The 21,698-nt window shown below is 34.1% G+C and overlaps 1 protein-coding gene across 1 annotated transcript in view; it reads left to right on the top strand.

Annotated features, from left to right (window-relative positions):
* Positions 1-20,445, top strand: part of LOC138313053 (uncharacterized) — a 43,475-nt gene extending 23,030 nt beyond the window's left edge. The window contains exons 7-16 of the mRNA XM_069253711.1: positions 3,362-3,379; positions 8,192-8,212; positions 8,475-8,507; positions 9,304-9,336; positions 10,267-10,299; positions 15,991-16,011; positions 17,563-17,595; positions 18,314-18,346; positions 18,879-18,911; positions 20,437-20,445. Coding sequence (XP_069109812.1) covers positions 3,362-3,379; positions 8,192-8,212; positions 8,475-8,507; positions 9,304-9,336; positions 10,267-10,299; positions 15,991-16,011; positions 17,563-17,595; positions 18,314-18,346; positions 18,879-18,911; positions 20,437-20,445 — 267 coding nt within the window. The remainder of the gene's footprint in view (positions 1-3,361; positions 3,380-8,191; positions 8,213-8,474; positions 8,508-9,303; positions 9,337-10,266; positions 10,300-15,990; positions 16,012-17,562; positions 17,596-18,313; positions 18,347-18,878; positions 18,912-20,436) is intronic.
* The last annotated feature ends 1,253 nt before the right edge of the window (positions 20,446-21,698 follow it).

Raw genomic sequence — 21,698 nt, 5'->3', positions numbered from 1 at the left:
AAAGTCCACCACTAAGCAAATTTCTTTACTGACTGATTGAATTCAGAGACAGACGGTACCACACGAGTAGCGGAAGTCCTATTGGTCGGTCGAACCTTTCTAGGACCAGTCGTAACGGCCCCGAAGCAACAGTTTGGGAGAACAACTTATAGCTGACATATCTGCAATGAATGGGAGACCAAACACCAATGATTCAAAAAAGGAATATACAAACGGTAAAGCGAATGATCGGGCAAAGAAATGCAGTATAATTTCTTATGAAATGGAAAAATAAAATTTCCCTTCAAAATCGCTCTGTATAAGAAGAAATTAATATATATTATAGGAATCCTACTGTGTCTTCCCGGCCGGCTATCAGTGCAGTTACCTGATGTAATCTTAATACACACGCAACATCCACCAGCTCTCCGTAGGAAACAAAACATGGCTACCGTAGTTTTGAACAAAATGTTTCCGCCAAAAATAACCAACTGACTCCCCTAAAATAAGAAAAGGAAAGGCAATGGAGTAGTGACAATCCCAACATATGACTCGGTAAACATTACGACCCATGGATAGTGTTAATACAACTTGATATATTGAAGAGAACAGTTCAAACGAGCACGCAGCTCCGAACCGCTACTTTGCGTATCTAGGCCTACTACCCAGTACTCCATGCTCTTCTGATAGTTAGTGAGTCTTTGTATTTTGATCATTATGTTATTAGTCCCTAGCATTATTTTTTCATGAATGAAAAGTCACATATGGTCACATGTTTCATACCTGTTCCCTAATCATGTATAACGTAACCTTGGGGTAATTAGCGGTTCTTTTCGTGGGGCCTCTTTAGGGGTGATTCCCTGTATACGTGTAATGCATGTACTGTACAGTTAGAATGTAACCTCTAGTGCATTATCAAGCTAAGATATTGTTTGAATTAATCTGTAATGATATGCTATCGGTCAATCCATACAGTTTTTTGTGTATATTTATAGATCTTTAATTTGTAAAATTATTGTACTGTGCATGTTCTTGTATACACATACATTGTATGTAGGATTTAGGTTAATTGGTAAAATTATGTTATGTTCTGGTATAGACATATGTAGGTTTTAGCTTGTTTTAGCTTCTTTATATATTTTAGGGGACACATATGAGTAATCTCGTCATAATTCATAAATAGTTTTTTTATGTATTTATTACAACTGTACCTGGACCAGTGGTTCATGTATACACATGTACAATGTATAGACTTCACAGTCAGCACGTTTGGAAGTCCAAAGAATGCTTTTAGCCTGGTTTCCGACTATTCGCTTTAAAACCGTATCATTGAAAATACAGAACAGGTTCCGCGGGATGGGAGTTATCCCAGAACTGGTCAAACTGGCCTGCCTCAGACTGAGACCAAGGGACGAAGTTGGACTACCACTCCCTCCAAGTGGAAATCCAGACATTTATAAGCTATGCCCCTAACTGCCGGATGCTGCTGGAACCTGAAACTATCCGCAGGCTGGTTTGGGTGTGGCCCACGGATGGTTACCCAAAGACCCGTATACTGTAGGCCAGCAGAAAAAGAGACCTTAAACCGGACCCCTGACCAACAAACCCAGAACGCCGAGGAAGACCCCTTAGTAAACCGAACAAGTACACAAAAGTGCGGACATAACAGGACAGGGACCAGATAACAGGACAGGAGAAATATTGGATCAGAATTGATGCCGGGCATTTTGCATTCAATCAAGCATTATATTCGTTCCGTTCATTATAAAATTGGGAACACCAATGGGCCGAAGGAGACATATGTGGGCTAACACTAACGAAATATAATCACCTACTACGTTCGAAAAATAGTAAAAAATGTACAATAAATAACAAACACGCTAAAACAGTGTTAGGTAATATATCCTAGGACATTATGTTCATTTTAATTGGTATTCCAGAAAACATTTAATCAATATTACAAATCCCTTTCAGTGTTCAGATCCATTGCGCCACTTAGGTTTTAGACGCTGTTTAAACTAGTGATATTTCGTATGACTTTATATCCCTTTCGATTTTGCAAAAGAAAAAGTTTATAAGTAATGAATGCTTTGTATAGTAAGATTTTATTAACACATAATAAAGGTATGAGAGGGTATAGCTAAGATGTCAATTAGGAGTGCAGTTTTCGACTTAACGTAAAAATCAAAAGGACGTTTACGATTATTTCATTTATAAAACCACGGCTGGTCAACGAAATGCTATAGACACTAGTTAATATGATGTTAGGGTCAATTTGGCTAGAATACATTAAATTGTTAGAGACTGGGTTGGCCCTCTGAAGGTGAGTTATGCGTAGAGGTATAAGATTTGACTTTACGAAAGAAAGGGGGATCCTGCTTTTCGGAGGTTTTTAGGTCATCTGACCCGAAGGGTTAGGATGACCTATTGCCATCATGCACCGTCCGTCGTCATGCACCATGCGCAAAAACCGACAGGCCCAGTGTACTAATATTTGGCCTGCAGCATGCTGAGATATTGAAGCGCTACCAAATATGTTCAAATTAATTACCTTGACCTTCGTTCACGGTCACAGGGGTCAAAAAGTTTTATTGTTTCAACGACTCCTTCTCAAGAACCATAAGGCCCAGGGTACTCACATTGGGCCTGTGACATGCTGTGATAAAGGGATACCAAGTCTGTTCAAATGAATAACATTGACTTTCATTCAAGGTCACAGTGTCGAACAGATTAAAATCTTTAAACGACTTCTTCTCAAGAACTAAAAGGACCAGGGTACTCATATTGGCCGGAGACATGAGATGAAGGACTACCAAGTTTGTTCAAATGAATGACCTTGATCTTCATTCAAATAGGCTAAAATCTTTAAATGACTTCTTGTGAATAACAAGAGGGTAAGAGATCTTGTATTGGGCCTGTAGCATGCTGATATGAAGCACTACAAAGTTTGTTCAAATGTGTGACCTTGGCATTCATCGAAGGTCACGGGGGTCAACAAGAATTGGATATCTCAAATTGAAAGAAAAAACATTTAAACAAAGTCTTGTGAACAATTAAGAGGCCTAGAGACATGATATTAAGTCTGTGACATGTTAGGATAAAGAGCTGCAAACTGGGTTCAAATGAATGACATTGAACCTTGTCTTTCAACGTCACAGGGGTCAAAAATGATACAACCTTTAAACAACTTATTGTGTATTTATGTTATACTATTGTATATTGTATTAACAGTCAGATGACCGTTAAGGCCCATTGCACCTCTTGTTTGTGTATATATATTATACAGCATTTCGACCCCTCGCGCTCAGCACTAACAGGACTGGACACTTTGATATTGAAAGAAATCGATCTGATACATCTATGCTTTTTCACTTCATTTCAGGCAATGTCGGAAACATTGGTAAGAATTTTTCTTATAAAATCAAGAGTATTACAAAATATGCTTTTATTGTTTGATGTGTACCAGTAAAACACGTTTATAACGAACACACACCGAATTAATGGTTATAACCTAGTTTTTTTGTTCCCCTGAACATGTTTGTTTTATGAGTATAAGTAACTGAAATTTTCTTATCAAGAAATAAATATTTCTTTGGTCGAAAGATAGAATACACTTTATAATTATGCATTTAATTAATCTAGTTTTTGGATGGTTAGTAGTACGTTCGTCTATCTGTCTGTCTGTCCGTCCGTGTGTATATATTTCAGATATCAGCAATAATTGTAAAAAAGAAAATATTGTGAATGCCTCTTGTTATATAGATATTTATACGTTTTCAACGAAGGTGCATTATGTAATAATGAAAATGTCTTTATATAGCAAAAGCTTTGGTGAAAAGATAAATATATAAAACATAGTATAATAAATAAATGTTGAATATCCTTGTGATGGAATTAAAATAGAAAAAAAAACTAAAACAAATCTGCAATCTCTAACGTTTTGTCTAAGGTTTAAACATCTTCTGAAGAACAGCAGTAGCTGGGAAAACGTTAGAGATTGCAGATTTGTTTTAGTTTTGTTTTTTCTAAAGATAATGTGTATTCATGAAATTAAATATGTTTCCCAACTTTGGAAAAAAACACGATCCGCGAGGGATATTCCCTCAAATGGTACAAAACACGCGTTTTTTATATACGAACTATGAAGTTGTATGATGGGTAACTAGTGTTCACGTGATTGTGTGTTTACTTCCAAATACAGTGATTTCTCTGAACTGATAAGTTGGGATGAACTTCCAGTTATGACGTCATCAAGATGGTCGTCGTCGCGAATTTTACCAAAAATTTAGAAACAGTCATTACATTATTGACATTTATCAACCGAATTAGACAAATGATGTATCAAAATGGACATATAATACATAATATGGCCTACTAATCTACAATATTTCAGATAGTTTTTAGCAAATTTTTCGTATTTTGTTTTATTTGACTTGATAAACCAACAGGAAACTATTATTATTAATCAGTTATTAAAGCCCTTAATAATCAGAAAGTAAGAACGGCCTTTACCGTATTGGTTTGCAAAATATTGACAAGTTTAATACCAAAACTTTAAGGGTTAACTTTGGCAAAAATGGCTGAAAAGGGTGCATTGTTAGCTCAAAAATAAGGGGTAGGGGCAGCATCTGCTGTTATTCTGTGCTAGATATTAGTCTTATTAATCAAAACAGGTATATTTTAAAAAAAGACTACTGGAAAATATTTTTTGCAAACATCCATGCATATCAAACATCTCATTAAGAAATTATGGCTTTAATATCTCGTGTATATGGTGAAAACGGCAAAATTTCATAAAATCCAATAGTTTGTCAACTAGGTATCTGAGTGACAATAGCTCAGATTAATGTTTTTCTTCCATTTTCTTTCATACTACGAACTCATATTTCCAAAAGTCTTTATGAGAAAAAAGGTTTAACACAAGAAGATTTGGACTTCTCAGAGTACATCCTTAAAGTTGGGTTCCCGCATATATAAGAGTTTTGTCAACCACGAAACCGAGAAAATATTACTAGGTGCATTTCTTGTGAATTTTTAATGTACTTTTTTTTTTTTTTTTTTTTTGGTCTGTGTAACTGTGTTTGGTTCTGTAATAATAGTCAAGCCATTAATAAGGTTCTGATTTTTTTTCGGAAATTATGTTTCATAATTTAAAACATACAATCGAAAGTAATAAATCATACTTTACACTGTAGTAGTTCCAATACAAGTTATTTTCTAAATATCGAAGTGATTACAATATTGAATAAACATTTTTTTGTTTTGGGGAAATACTCATAAAATGGGGGAAAATAATTCTTTTACGGTAGAGTACATATATACGCTTTGCGTGAGAGTAGCCCACGGCAAGATTAATAATAGTAATATCTTAATTACAAGTTATTCTATAAATTGACCAACTATAGCAAAACAAGATAAATTCTTAATATGAAATATCCAAATAATAGCAATACGCATGTAAGGTAATGACGTCACTTCCGATAATGACATCGTCACCGATGCTCTTAATTACAACAAAATACAGAAAGATTATATCTATATTTATGAGTTAACATGCTAATTCTCAAGACAATACCTAGTTCTGGCTAATACATACATCACTTCAACATCAAATAATTTCATATTTACAACAAGTATTAAAGGCAAATAGTATACGATTATAGTCTCAAAATAAATCATGTCTTTTCAATGAGATTCATTATTTAAATCCTAATGATCTATATGCCAATACAGTTATCAACATATGCCGATAGTAATATAATTAAAATGATTCTGTTTACATAGATAAACCATTATAATCAACCTGTAAAATTGACGTTACACAGCGCAATGTAAAGGGACGTAACTCAATAGGTTTATATACAATATGGCGGTATCCGGTTTGCAGGACCTTATCAAAGATGGTTAATTTCAATTATATTATCGACTTCCATAATTAAGATAGATTTCTACTATATAAGTAAATTTGACCGATAATGAAATTAACCAACATCAATTCCAATTATTTACTTATTGTATTTATAAACCACACATCGAGTTTGAAATACGTTGTACTATCATAATTCCTCATAAATCGCATTGTGTTATTAAGTACAAAATAAGAATTGAAATAATGAACAATTAACAATTTGATGATACAAAATTAATAAGTAATAGTTATAGTAAAAATAGGTTACAAACAAATCTGCACAATAACATAGAATGTATTGCCTGTAATAATAGTCAAGCCATCAATAAGGTTCAGAAATTTATTTGGTAATGACCATTTAACTTTCTGGACTTATATAGACACTGCATGGCTACAGGTAATAATCATAGGCACTCCGGCTTTGTCATCTGAATTCTTGGCAGCCGACACGAAAATAATGGTTACACACACCTTGACCGCCGTACGATGCCAAAGGGTAAAATATGTATTCTAAGACAATATGATAGCTTCCGCTATCACTTAAAGCTGACAATGCAAGTTACAAAGTGTACATTTAAGATAAAAACAATGAAGTTCTTTTCTTCAAAATTCGTTTCTGAGACCGCCCCTTGCGTTTCTAAGGACACACAGTCGCCATTTTGTTTGAACTCTGCTTGGATACAATACGCCCACCGACCCCTATATCAACAGCTCTCATGGCGAGAGAATCTCAGTTTTAGTATAAACCATACTGATTTATTGAATCGTGAAAAATATATTAAAAAGTTTAACTCTATACCGTGCACAATTTAATGTTTTAATTGGATAATAACAATAAAATAACGATATTCTTTCTTATTTTATTATATCTCGTACCACTTCTGTGACTCCCCGTGGAATGTTGTACCTGTCGGACAGTAGCTTTGCAACTTCAAGACGATGTAGCATACTTTTCTACTTCTTGATGAGTGTCATTTTTTCTAATTCGTCATTAGGATAAACATTTATCCCCTGTTGTAACAGATCGGAATCGATGCAGTGTTAATTTATGTCTGTGTCAAATAATAATCTAGGACGACCAGGCTATGAGCCTCTGCTATTTTCCTTGTTTAGAGAGCAACCAACTAAATAATTTTACATAGACCACAGTTTTAAACTTTGTTAAAATTTTGTACTGTATTATTAAAACAAAGGAATATTAGTTAGCTATTGTGTTCTATAATTAAAGTCTAGGTTCTCATATAACAGTAGATAGAAAAAAAAAGTTTGGGTCCTTCTGCTCAAACTCCAACCAGGGTAGCTTTATTGAGGCGCATTTTGCACTAAAAAATCCTGAAATTCTAATGTTTTTACCTATTCATTATCAAAATTGAAATTTTGAATCTAACTCTCAATATGAATTTCCAAATTCATATTATTGTTATCTAGGAATAATTACCTGTCAGAAAACATTTTTACTTTTGAAATTCATAATTAGCCAGCCAATCAGCGGCCGGGTTAAAATTCTATCCTGGGCTCAATCTTGTATACACAGGGGCCATTTCGAAGGTCTTTTTTTATTTAGTTGGTTGATCCCTATACCGCGCTAACAGCACGACGTGCATGCGCAGCTCTGAATGCAAGCCAGATCGGGAACCGTCGGCACATTCCGCACACGTGGTTTTGTATTTATTTGCGGGTTACTATCAAATCAAATACAGTTATATATATTGTAATTACTTATACTTCGAATTACTTGGATTATTTTTGTATCAACACAAAGTTTATAACTTTAGGCATTGGGGGAAAAATAGAATTTTTCGTATTACTTTTCCGATATATGAATTTGAGCACAACTTATGTGGGAACCCATCTTTAATGTATGCGTTTGTTAAGTTGTGAACCACTCGTTATCTGTGTAAATATGCCGAACAAAATATAATAGTAATGCACAACCACCTGTTTGCTGGAAGCTACCCCCGCTATTGACAATGCTTGTTTACTTAATTATCCGGACAAACACAAAAATGACGTATACACAGGGTATTTTATACACAACTAAACAAGTCTTTTTCAAAAATTGATTACGTATTGCAAGTATCATGTAATTTATTAAGCTAACAATTTGCTGAATCTAACTATACGTTTAATTTTAAGAAAGAATCACGATGAAATCGGGATTGCATTCCACATCAGCCCTCGACCATTACATGAAATCAAAATTAATCTCACTATCTTACATGTTCATCGAACTGATGTGTATGGTTTAGGTAACTCTACTTAAATATCAATATTAAGTTGTTGTTTTTTTTCATTCACATATAGGAGATGCTTGAGAAAGAAAAGGTAAGCTTTAAATTAATTTTGTATGCGGATAATGCCATTGTTATATGTGAATTATGACAATTGCATGCTTAATATCTACAAAGTCAAAGTACAAAGGCTTTAAAGTGCTAATTGAGAAAAAAAATGATTTAAAAATAATATGCCTTCACTGGTAAAATTACTTTCACATATAATGCATAAGTATCGTAGAACCAATGAATTTACAGTGGAGAACTCACCGATATATGCAATCAAAATATCATCATTTTTTGTATCTTTTCAGAGGAACCATCAAAACGAGAAGAGATTTTGGGAGGTAAATAAGACAAAAGCTTAATTGAACGTTGCAAAGTTGATAATTCAGGATCTATTTGTTTGATAAAAGTTGTATAAAAAACTTTAATGCTAATATTCATAAAGGACATCATTTAAACAATAGAGAATCTTCGAGAATGACAAAGTATTTTACATTGTTTATCGGTGTGGAACATACTGATATCAAATGTTTTCGCACCTCGGACAGATAACTTTCACGATACACAGTGCGAAATTTTTCTATCTCTTCCGATCTGTATTTTACCTTTACGTCATTTTTGGCGGTATTTTACCCCATTCATGTAACAGTCCGCGCATTTGACGTCATTCTCTCGAATCGATGACGCCCCTCTTTAGATTATCAGAACTATTTGAAATATGTGCATTCAGTCTTTTACCATACATTGCTTGATTGTTGTTTAAATATTAAAACAGTATGTACCGATTGAACATTGTTTTTCTTCGAACTATTGTTTTACGCGGAATGACTGAATTCGAAGCGCAGATGAAATGGTTAATCGGCTTTGAACCATGAGGCTCTATCTGCTATATCTTAGAGGTGCGAGAAAAAAATCAATTACCTTAAGTAATCAAGATCAGGTATCTCAGTCTCGGGCTATGGTTTTGTAACATCCCATACGCTTACGCCACGATTGGGATTATGTTACAAAATCTTAACCCTCGACTGAGAGTAATTAAATCTATTACCTGTAAGTGATCGAGACCGGATTATCTCAATCGAGAATGAAGATGTTATAACATAATCCACACCAAAATTTCATAAAATCCCTTTTCAGGAAAAACATCAAAGGGAGAAGAGTGAGTGGCAGGTAAATAAGACAATAGCTTATTTCTGTTTCCAAAAGTTGTTGATTCAGGATGTATTTCTTTGATTTATGTTAGATGAAAAATACAACGTAACGCTTTATAAAGGCCAGCAGTTATGTTTATGTTTGATAAATACTAGTTACTCTATCTACCATCATTGATAAACTTTAGTGTTCGAATTAATTTTGTACTGTTTCAGTTTATCTTAAAGATAACTTATGTGACACTCTTGAACATTCTAGGTATTGCAGGGCCTATTTTATGCTAATCTAAATTTAAAGTTACCTAAAGCTATAAAAAAAACTATGACCGATGATATTTTGTATAATTGATTGAATGTCATTATCATCCAAAATTATATCATAATTAAAGAAATCAATTCACAAACAAATGTAACATGCCGTTTTGGTAAAACATTCTCATACGGTGCTATTACATTGCAAATTTAAATAAAAATATGTATTGAATGTAGAAAGATTAAATCCAAATAAATATGATATGAATACGCTTTAGTTTAATGTTTCCTTTATTGCAAAGGCACATATTTCAAATTAATGAAGCTGAAGCTAAACAACAGTAGTTGGAAAGATCTTTGCGATGAAACGAAAATATCAGTGTGGATTCATCGTTCAAGGAACGCTTTCTATTTATTTTTCTACATGATGTCTGCAAGCAATTACAATATCATACATCCCTATTTCCAAATATGGTATAAACTGATTATCAGCAGACTCGCAGCTATATTGAAAAAATGAATGTTGAAAAAACAGTAGATAGCTGTTTAGACTTACATCCTATAACTATGCAGTAAAGTAAGAAGAAGTGATAATATCATGAAAACTTTTCCTTGGTGTAAAACCTGAATACATCGCCGCTATATGATTTCCTAATGCAATCAAAATATCATAGAACTATTTTTGTTTTGTTTTCAGAGGAGACATGAACTCGAGAAGAGAGAGTGGGAGGTAAATAAATCAATAGCTTCTTTCAAGTTTCGAAAGTTGATGATTAACTTTATAAAGGACAGCATATATGTTTATTTGTGATAGATATTAATTGCTTTATCTGCCATTTATGGTACAGACAAACTTACGTTGATACAAAGAACTTAACTTTAGTGTTCAAACCAATAGACAATTTGCATTTCTGAGAGGTATAAGAGGCCTTTTTTTAATGTTGTAAGGAATACCTGACAAAAACGGTACTTCCGGTTTATACCTAACACATTTGTTACCGATGTCAAAATGATGAAACTCGTTGTTGTGGTATAAATATCGCCGTGATAACTCATGACGACATAATGCATTTATGCTTGAAAAATGTATCTTTATACTATTTCTTTAATTCTAAAACAATCATAGATGAAATTTAGGGCTAATTCTACATACTCTGATACGGATCATATGGAATACAAAGATGGGAATTTTAAAAATCCTCAATTTTTCATATGAATCCTTATTGTAATGACAATTTATATCTAAAGGCTTATTGAGAAATGAGTGTACATCGATCTTTGTGATCTTTGAGTACGGTACACGTATATGTAATACCTAATCAACACCAGAAACATTCAGTACTTGTTTCTGGCAACATAGGCAATTTACATATGATAAAAAATAGTAAGATTGTGTATAAGTTTGCCCTGATGAGTTAGAGATGAGTTTCAAATTAAGGGAGTACTCCTGATCAGTAGAGTGAGGAGCATTACTTAAGCAGATACAATGTATTTAAAGAATTATGCTGGTTGTCTACTTGAGGATCCATTCAAAGCACAGACTGATTTAAAATTATTAAACTACAAATGGCCCTTTTCAGCAGCATTGAAAATGAAAAATGAAAACCACAGGTAAGACTTTTAGCACTACATCTAATTAAGGATGTGCTCTGTTTGCAACCCTGGTTAAAATTACATGAGACATAAAACCAGACTCTGATTGAAATTGAAATATGCCATTTATTAAATTAACAAATGACTAGAAAAGGTTACAATCAGACTAGATAAACTTTATTCATTAGATTACAATAAAACCTTAAATTATCCAATCAAAGATATCTCAGAAAAAACATACCAGGGCTACAAAGATAGGGGGTCCAATGATGCCACCCCCGTCATAGCAAATCCGTGGTATCGATATACATAAAGGAGAATGGGTGGTGGATGTTCAGCACTGACCCACGAGTGAAAATTAATGGCACCCTGTGAATTGTTTTTCTTCTTACTGGCGCATGCGCAATGCCAAGCCAAGAACAATAATTAATAATTGTTGACGGCCATATTAAGAAGAATACCTCTATAGGTAATGTCTAATATCTAATCCGATTGTCAATAATATTGATAGATTTATTTGAGACTAAACATTAAATTTTATTAACAAACTAAATAATATATATTCATTATTTTGTGTAAAGCGTTTTTGGTTTTGATAATAAAGCAACAGAGTGTGATCAAAACTTTTCTAACATAGAAACAAGCAGCCATTTCTAATCATATTCAATGGCTTTTCATTTATCTTATGTACAATTTTCATGCTGTGTTTTTTTAAGATTTAAATATTCAAATAAACAGAGATCTAGAATGAGATGTCTGAATTTGACTACTGATATTATTGCTGTTTGATAAAATAGTTAACATTAAATCTTGAGATTGTAAAGCAGTCAGCCTAGAAGTTTATTTGTGAATAAGATATTTATTAGATCAGGTAAAAAAGATAGAATTGAACTCTTAACCTTTGACAGTGCAATAACTCCGGACGTTTTGTATATTTGTCTACATCAAATTTGGGTTAATATACTTTACATTAAATCAGATATTCAGCCGTATTAGGTGTTTACATTTGAAGAAACACACAGTGATAGGATGGTTGTATGTTTTTGGATGGTACTAGTTCTGGTGTATGTCCAGGCCAGGAACCTTAACTGAGCTGGTAGATGTACCAAGTTCAACATCTGACTGGCCATGTATTTCCCCTCCCCTTTTAGTAAAGAACAATGAAATAATCATAACATTGGAGAATACATTCTCGATTCTTCAGGGTTTATTTTACTGTTGAACAACCAAACTTGAATTGGTCTACCCATTATACGTGTACAGTCCTTGTGGATAGGAAGACTGTTTTCCACATTCAGAAAAACGTCGTTTAGTTTGGAAAACTATGCCACGACTTGCGGATACCCAGCGTCACGAAGTTAGGGGTATGTTGGCAGGCGAACTTCCGCGGCGTGAAAATTGCGCGTAGTAGGGATGTTCGCCCTCTACTATTGTGAGACTTCATCAGCGGTACGTTCAAACGGGTTTCTGAATGATAGAACGCGCCCTGGGAGGCAGGGAGTGACGTCGGATCGATAGGACCGTTACATCCGGGTCACCCATCTCCGTGAGCGCTTCCAAACTGCCTCCCAAACGGCCAGAACAACGATAAGTATCAATGGAAGACGAATTTCGGTTTCTACTATCCGCCGACGTTTGCGTAGCGCCGGTTTGAAAGCCTGTAGGCCCTTCCGTTGGAACATGTTGACACAACGTCGACGTCGAAATCGCCTGACGTGGACCCGGAGGCATCGACGTTGGCTCATGCGCCAATGGAGACGCGTACTGTTCACGGATGAATCCCGCCTCCATCTCCGTAATAGTGACGGTAGAATTCGTGTGTGGAGACGACGTGGAGAGCGTTACGTCGATTCGTGCTTCCGCTCCTCCCCTGAGCTCAGTCCGATTGAACACTTGTGGGACCAGTTAGGTCAAGCTGTGAAACGACGTCAGCCACAATCGCAAAATTGACGTGAACTTGAAATTGCCCTTCAGGAGGAGTGGAGGAACATTCAGCCCGTTAGAATTCAACGTCTGGTTCGGTCCATATCGCGTAGGTGTCCTGCTTGTGTGGAGGCAAATCAGATGGCCACATCAGATATTGAAAGTGTGAACATGAATTTCGGGGGGTAGCCGTTGAAACGTTTGTCTCATCCCAATTCACGGTCGATTTTTGACTAACTCACTGGTAGGAAACGACTCTCGAAATATACTTTTTTAATGAAATAAAGATTTTTCTGTACATATTTTGTTACCATTAAATTTTGCATATTATAACAGTGTTGCGTTTTCATCGGCGCTCTAATGCATCTAATGAATATTGAAGAAACTCTTTATGTTTGCAGGACAGACAGTGCTTTCTGTCATGTTTCTGCTGCTACTGTGCAAAATTGAAAACTTTGAGCAAATAACATCATTAGAATATTTCATGTGTACATCAAAGAATCAAATAATTGTACACTGTGATTGAATGTTTGGCTTTGTCTGAAATCTTACTGCCTCCAGTTTTGTTATGGGATTGTCCAGGGGTAGATATAACGTCAGTGATAGTATCCCCTGGAGTATCGAGGATGACAGAATGTAACTTTCAATAATATCTATTTAAATGGTGCATATAGACTTTCCATATTATTCTTTGGAAGGAAAACAACGATTAATTTTGCTCGGTGACTAATTAATACATATCTGATGCAAGGTAACCACATAGAAATAAGAATTTAATACAATTGATCCTTAGTTCTGTAATATACATGTAAAATAATTTTATTGTTATTGATCAAACCTGGAATTGACAATCTATACAAACACTTATTCAGTTATCTTTAAAACCCTTTTCCTGTACTCTTGCAGGTGCTTTTATCTTTCATCTGTAACAATGTAAAATATTATAATGCATATTTTTATTTTATATAAAGACTACATGTACACTATTGGATAATTCTTATTACTCTACGAAAACTGGAATTTACAATCGTAAGAGAAAATGAATGGAGGCGGCAGTATCTTATTATTACCTTTGATTTTATTGATAAGTGTTTGGATCTAAATGATAAACAGATGTTAAATATCCTTCTCTAAAGAAATTGTTAAAGATTTAAAGTAATGCCGTACGGTATGTGTTGTACCTGGACGAAAGTTTTGACATATTATTTTTTCTTCAGTAAATTATTGAAAATCATAAGGTTTTATGAATTAAGTTGTGAAAATCATTCAAATGGACAGACATTTATGATACCTTCTTAACGTTAGTTACAAAACAGACATTGTGCATTGTAAAATTCTTGCTTCACTGCACATTAAATGTAAATATTATTTTGGCAATACAGGCAAAACTCATTTTCAGCTTTCATTTTCAATGTTGCATTGTGGATCAGCCTTCACTACAATGGAAAATCCTCGGGCATTCTTGAAAAAATGCATATGCTTGCCGAAAAGGCCCGAAGATGTCCGATTGCCACCACAAATGTCTTTTGTTATGACGCATTTGATTGACAACGAAAACCCTTGTGTCGTCATTTCATTTATGAACACAAATTTATTCTTTCTTACCATATATGTTTTTTTTTGAACATATAAATTTATTTTGCTTGAAAATATGTTTCCTTTTTGAACAAATATTCTCTTTTTGGAATACACATTTAAATCAATTTATTATTTTAGTTAAATTTTTTATGAACATATATTATTTAAATAAATTGACTATTTTTAATATATCTATTTTGTAATTGAACTAATATTGTTAATTTTTTAGAAAAAAAAATATAAATTTTATGCAATATATTTCTTGTTATACGTCCATATATCTGTATAAAATTCTTTGGATGTGGCCTGACCGTTTTTTTTAGTTCCTTTCAAGAACTAAAAGCTGAATATGTTGCTGACAAAGGGTTAGCCTGGGTGTTCGACGAACCAACAGACAATAGACTGCAGACAAGTGTATCAGCTGTACATTGAATGTTTAGTGACATTGACAACACTAGATTGTTCGCCCGTATACGAATTCTCATGCATAATCTGTATGCTTCTTCTTATAATTTAAAACCAAGGTTTGCATGAAATCTAAATCCTGGTAGCGATTATCGCTTCGACTGACGTCCAAACGACAGTGCTTCACCATTTTGACAAATTTGCCGCCTACCTCATTGGAAAAATGCAAATTATATATTGTGTACTGTTTCAGTTTACTGAAAAGATAAATTTTTCTATACTCTTGAAAAACCTAGGTAATATAGAACCTTTTTTAGGCTAATCTAAATGTTATATTACCTAAAGCTATATAAAACTATGTCCCATGACATGTGGTATCAATAAATGAATTTCATTATCATTCATTCATATCCTTTATAGTTATATCATATCTGAAGAAATCGATGTTACATGCGATTGTGTAAAGCATTCTTAAATTGTATATATCGCATTGCAATTTTAAATGAAAATATGTACCCAAGGTAGAAAGAATACATCCAAATATATACGATATTGCTTTATTGCATGTGCATATTTTTTTCAAATTGAACTTAAACAACAGTAGTTGGAGAGATCTTTGTGATGATAGGGTACATTTAGCGATCAAGGCCTATTTCTAATTATACACAGTGATTCTAAATCTCTATATGGTATCTCATACGATTACAACATTATTAATCCATATTACTTAATATGTTATAAACTTATAATCAGCCGACTAGCAACTAAAACTAAATTGTGAATGTCGAAAGAACACAGATAGTTGTTTAAACTTATATCCTATAACTATGCAATAAATCAAGAAGAAAAGAGCAGATCCTGCAAACTTTTGCTGTATGTAAAATCTTAAGTATACCTCTTCATGTTCTTGTCTTTTTTTCAGACACGGTTTTCCAGGATGGAGGTAAGCTGTTGTTTGTTTTGATGGTGAATGAAATATTAAAAGGTCTTCTTGATTCTTAAGTAGCAATAGTAAGGCACATGTAACTTTAAGGAAGAAAAGGTTCACTTTGTATGCCATTATTTATATGTAAATAATGATGATTGCATGATTAATATCTTCAAAGTCAAAATACAAAGGCTAAAAAGTGGAAAATGAAAAAATAGTTTAGATGATATGAAAACAATATACCTTCACTGGTAAAACCATTTTCACATATACATGTAATGCATAAGTATCGTAGTATTAATTAAAGATAAGTGAAGAAATTGTCGCTATATGATGCAATCAAAATATCATAAAATCTTTTTTCAGGAGAAACATAAAAATTAGAAGAAAGAGTGGGAGGTAAACAAGACAAAAGCGTTGATGATTCAGGATTTATTTCTATGATACAACTTGGATAAAAACAATAATAATAAGTTTTATAAATGACAGCATGTATGTTTATGTTTGATAGATACCAATTGCTTAAGGTAAACAGACGTTGATGCACAGAACTAAAGTTGTCGAACCAATTGTGTACTGTTTCAGTTTACTGAAAAGATCAATTTTGTGATACTCCTGAAAAGGCTAGGTAATACAGGACCTATTTAAGGCTAATCTAAATGTTATATTACCTAAAGCTATATAAATCTATGTCCCATGACATGTATTATAAATGAATGATTGTCATTATCTAAGGTAGAAATTGGTTTCTTTTCAGGAAAACCGACAAAAAGACAAGGAAGAGTGGGAGGTAAATAAGACCATAGCTTGATTGAAGTTTTAAAACTTATTTCTATGGTACAAGTTGGATAAAAATGACAATTCAAAGTTTTATAGAGAACAGCCTCTATGCTTTTGTTTGATTGGTACTAATTGCTTAATTTTTCTGCCACGTAATGTAAAGTTAAACTAACGTTGATACAACATATTTAACTTAAGTGTTCGAACCAATTTTATACTGTTTCAGATTACTAAAAACATAAATTTTGTGATACCTTTGAAAAGGTTGAAAATGAATGAATATCATTATCATTCATTCATATTCAAAGGTATATCAATTTCAAATTTAAATAAAAAATGTACCTAAGGTAGAAAGATTAAATGCAAATGTGTATACCTCTTCATCTTCTTGTCTTTTTTCAGACACGGTTTTCCAGGATGGAGGTACGCTATTGTTTAAGCTGTTGTTAGTTTTGATGGTGAATGAAATATTAAAAGGTCTTCCTGATTCTTGAGTAGTAATAGTAAGGCACATGTAACTTTAAGGAAGAAAAGGTTCACTTTGTATGTCATTATTTATATGTAAATTATGATGATTGCATGATTTATATCTTCAAAGTCAAAATACAAAGGCTAAAAAGTAGAAAGTGAAAAAATAGTTTAGATGATATGAAAACAATATATCTTCACTGGTAAAACCATTTTCACATATACATGTAATGCATAAGTATCGTAGTATTAATTAAAGATAAGTGAAGAAATTGTCGCTATATGATGCAATCAAAATATCATAAAATCTTTTTTCAGGAGAAACATAAAAATGAGAAGAAAGAGTGGGAGGTAAACAAGACAAAAGCGTTGATGATTCAGGATTTATTTCTATGACACAACTTGGATAAAAATAATAATGTTAAAGATGCTCCACCGCCGACAAATGGTATTTTTTTCACTATCAAAAACAGGAGCAGACGATTTAGTATTTTTTCTTCACTTACAAAAGTTATTTACTTTACATCATTACCACTATTGAAAAGTTTGAGCTTTTATTTTACTTCAATTTAAAAATATGAAAAATAATTAATTGCATCCCGAAAACATTCTGTGTCGCTATATCTTATATGGAATGAAGTACTGATTGTGCATGTGCCAAAGTCGAAATAAATTATTTTATATTATTTTTTTGTGTTAATTAGACATATATACACGATTAAACACCAATTATTGTTCAAATGATGAATATCATTTATGCTCTGTCGGCGGTGGAGCAACTTTAAGTTTTATAAATGACAGCATCTATGTTTATGTTTGATAGATACCAATTGCTTAAGGTAAACAGACGTTGATGCACAGAACTAAAGTTTTCGAACCAATCGTGTACTGTTTCAGTTTACTGAAAAGATCAATTTTGTGATACTCCTGAAAAGGCTAGGTAATACAAGACCTATTTAAGGCTAATCTAAATTTAATATTGCCTAAACCTATATAAATCTATGTCCCATGACATGTATTATAAAGGAATGATTGTCATTATCTAAGGTAGAAATTGGTTTCTTTTCAGGAAAACCGACAAAAAGACAAGGAAGAGTGGGAGGTAAATAAGACTATAGCTTGATTGAAGTTTTAAAGCTTATTTCTCTGGTACAAGTTGGATAAAAATGACAATTCAAAGTTTTATAGAGAACAGCCTCTATGCTTTTGTTTGATTGGTACTAATTGCTGAATTTTTTCTGCCACGTAATGTAAAGTTAAACTGACGTTGATATAAAACACTTAACTCAAGTTTTTATACCAATTTTGTACTGTTGCATTTAGCGATCAAGGAACTCTTTCTATTTACGCACAGTGATCCTTAATCGCTACATGATATTTGCATGGAATTACAATATTATAAATCCCTATTATGTTATAAACTTATTATCGGAAAACTATATTGGCTCCATTGTGAATGTCGAAAGAATACAGATAGTTTTTAAGACTTCTACCCTATGACTATGCAGTAAATTAAGAAGAAATTATTATCCTGTAAACCTTTGCTTTATTTTGTAAAACCTTGAAGAAATCGCCGCTATATGATTTCCTAATGCAATCAAATTATCATAGAATTATTTTTCTTTTCTTTTCAGAGGAGACATGAAATTGAGAAGAACGGGTGGGAGGTAAATAAGATGATGATTCAGAATTTATTTATTTGATACAAGTTGGGTAAATAATAATAACGTTTTATAAAGGACAGCATGTATGTTTGTGTCTAATAGGTATTAATTGCTTTATTTGCCATCTAAAGTAAATGTGAACTGACGTTGATACAAAGAACCGAACGTTAGTGCTCGAACAAATAGACCATTTGCATTTCCGAGTAGTATAAGCGGCCTTTTTTAATGACGCAAGGAACACATGACAAAAACGGCACTTCCTGTTTTAATCTGACACATATGTTACTGATGTCAACATGATGAAACGGCTTGCGGTAATATTAGATTTTGAATCGCCACCATATTAACAAGAATTAGTCACGGGAATAAGGGGAATATTTTGTGTGAGTTTGGGCTAGATCGGACTGGGGAGATGTTTGAAATAACATTGTCGTAATTTGCAAAAAAAAAATCTCAGTAAAATATTAATTACGTTTAAAAAAATCAATTATCAATTATTAATGGACCAATTTAAAATCTGAAGACATTTAAATCATCCGAAAGACATACTGCATCGATGTCATGTAAAACATTTGGAAACAAATGAATAATGAAAAAATAATCTAAAAATAGTGCCTTAGGTAAAACTTGACCTCTATCGAGTTTTTTAACGAGACATATTCTGTGGAAAAAGTAAGTTGTGTTGTGTTACGTACAATATAATATTTTCAAATTTGAAATAACTTTTACACTTTCCTAGTTATAGCCGTTTTTGTGTTTTAAGTTTTATGTCATGGCGGCCATTTACCTACTTTATTTTGTTCACGGAACAACTTCAGATACATTGTTTAAACATACTGAAATAATTTTATCCTATGTCTTACCATATGACTAATAGAGCGTTCACAAAAACAGGAAGAAGAATCATTATGTTAATATCATAATAATAATAATGACAATACTATTCACAGTACCTTCAAAATTAGAACTGTTCTGAAATCAGAATGATATTTAAGGTTGCCGCTTAATTGATATATTGTAACTTTTGCTTACTGTTGATGAAAATCTACTTCTTGTGCCCCTGTTTCTTCGATGGAAATATTCACAGTCGCCATACTTGGAAGTTCTTTATCACTACGGTGTATATTCCCTTTGAAAACAAGCGTTCTGACGCCCTTGGCAGGGTTAAGATCATTTTGAGAATTTAAACTCAACACAAGAAGCTGAACAACATCAATAAACAATTCATTTTCAGTACTTATATCACCATTAGTCGGTTATAAATTACATATATACATCTTGGATGGTACTGATGCGTCATGGTCGTCCTGTCATCAGGTGAATTATCCTTCCTTGGTTGTTTTGGCGCTGTTTACTACAACCTCCGGAGCTGCGCCGACTGGGGTGATCAGGTCCCAGCAAAGAACCATTGAATTGTCCGCTAGTCCGCTAGTATATTGCAACACTGTTGTTCTGATAGTTAATGTTCATACACAACTTGATGTTGCTGGTGTTGCCATTTCCACTGCTCCTCTCTCTTTTTCCACAGCCACATTGATACCACCTCAGTCTCTCTGCAGAGCCACCCTATCAATCTTCTTCTCTCTATGCCAGTGATGCCGATGATCCGCAGGGCCCTCCACATAGACTGCCCAACGATACCACGACAACCAAACTCTACAGCAAGACACCACATTCTTCATCCCCGTTGCTGACAGTCTGATACCAAATCTTGGTACTTGGCCTGTTCTCGTAGATGTCGTTGATACGATCCTCCCATGGCATTGTCAGTTCCACCAGCACATCCTGCTTGGACGATAAAGACAAAATTACTGTCTGTTCTTTGATTTTTACTGCTATTTCTGGTGGAAACGTCATCCGGCCATTCAGATCTGCCCCAACTGCCAATCTTTTTTTGTACCTAGAACTCCACTTCCTTCCACACTGCCTTTCACACTCGTCCCTGGCCTTGACAAAATTGATAAATTTCAAGCCGCTTTTGCCCTATTTGATATCTTTCTACTGCTCTCCAGGGTGTCTGCAAGTACAGAAAGAACCTTGGCATGACGCAAGGTGTACCGTCCTTTCGCTAGGGCCACTGAGCAAGTAGAAAGTATATGCTCCAAATTGGCTGGTCTTTCACCGAGTTTACAAGCTGGATCGTCTGTCATTCCCCACGTTGCCAAGTTAGATGGAGTCGACAATACGTCGTAGACAGAGTAGTTGGAATTGCAACCTCTGATGCTTCATGCACCAAATGTCATTCCATGACAACCTATTTTGGCAGGCGCCTTCCCAATTCTACCAACTTCATTGTTTCTTCATACCAATAGCTCTAACCATTCGTTACTGTTCTTCCATTGCATGAATTTCCCCTGAACGTGTCTCCTCTCCTGGTTTGGTGTTCCTTCTCGTTTTACCCGTTCTGTCACTCCAAGTCCTTGTCTACCCACAGCTACTGTTCCAACGATGTCCCCATGTTGAAGTTGTGATTCTGCCTCTTTTATAGCTTTCTTCGTTGACCATTTACGCTCTGTCCTGATTTTACTCTTGCTTTTCTCACCTTGACATCCCGACTGTCCCTCAGCATGGGTAACTGCCTGACCTTTGTCACCTTGAACTCCTCCATCAATAATGGGAGAGGAAGTTGCAGCTTACTCCGAGAACTGTAAAGTCCTATGCTGCTGAAGCTTCGTGCGACGGACAACCATCTCCTAAGGTATCTAATTGCCAGCCTTTCCATTGCCTCGACAGATGTCATTGGTACGTCACAGACTAACAGCGGTCAAAGCACCCTAGGTAATACACCAT

The sequence above is a fragment of the Argopecten irradians genome, chromosome 2, assembly GCF_041381155.1.
Source record: "Argopecten irradians isolate NY chromosome 2, Ai_NY, whole genome shotgun sequence".
In the NCBI taxonomy this organism is placed as follows: Eukaryota; Metazoa; Mollusca; class Bivalvia; order Pectinida; family Pectinidae; genus Argopecten; species Argopecten irradians.
Note: the sequence above shows the minus strand (reverse complement) of the source record. Positions and strands in the feature narration are given on the sequence as shown.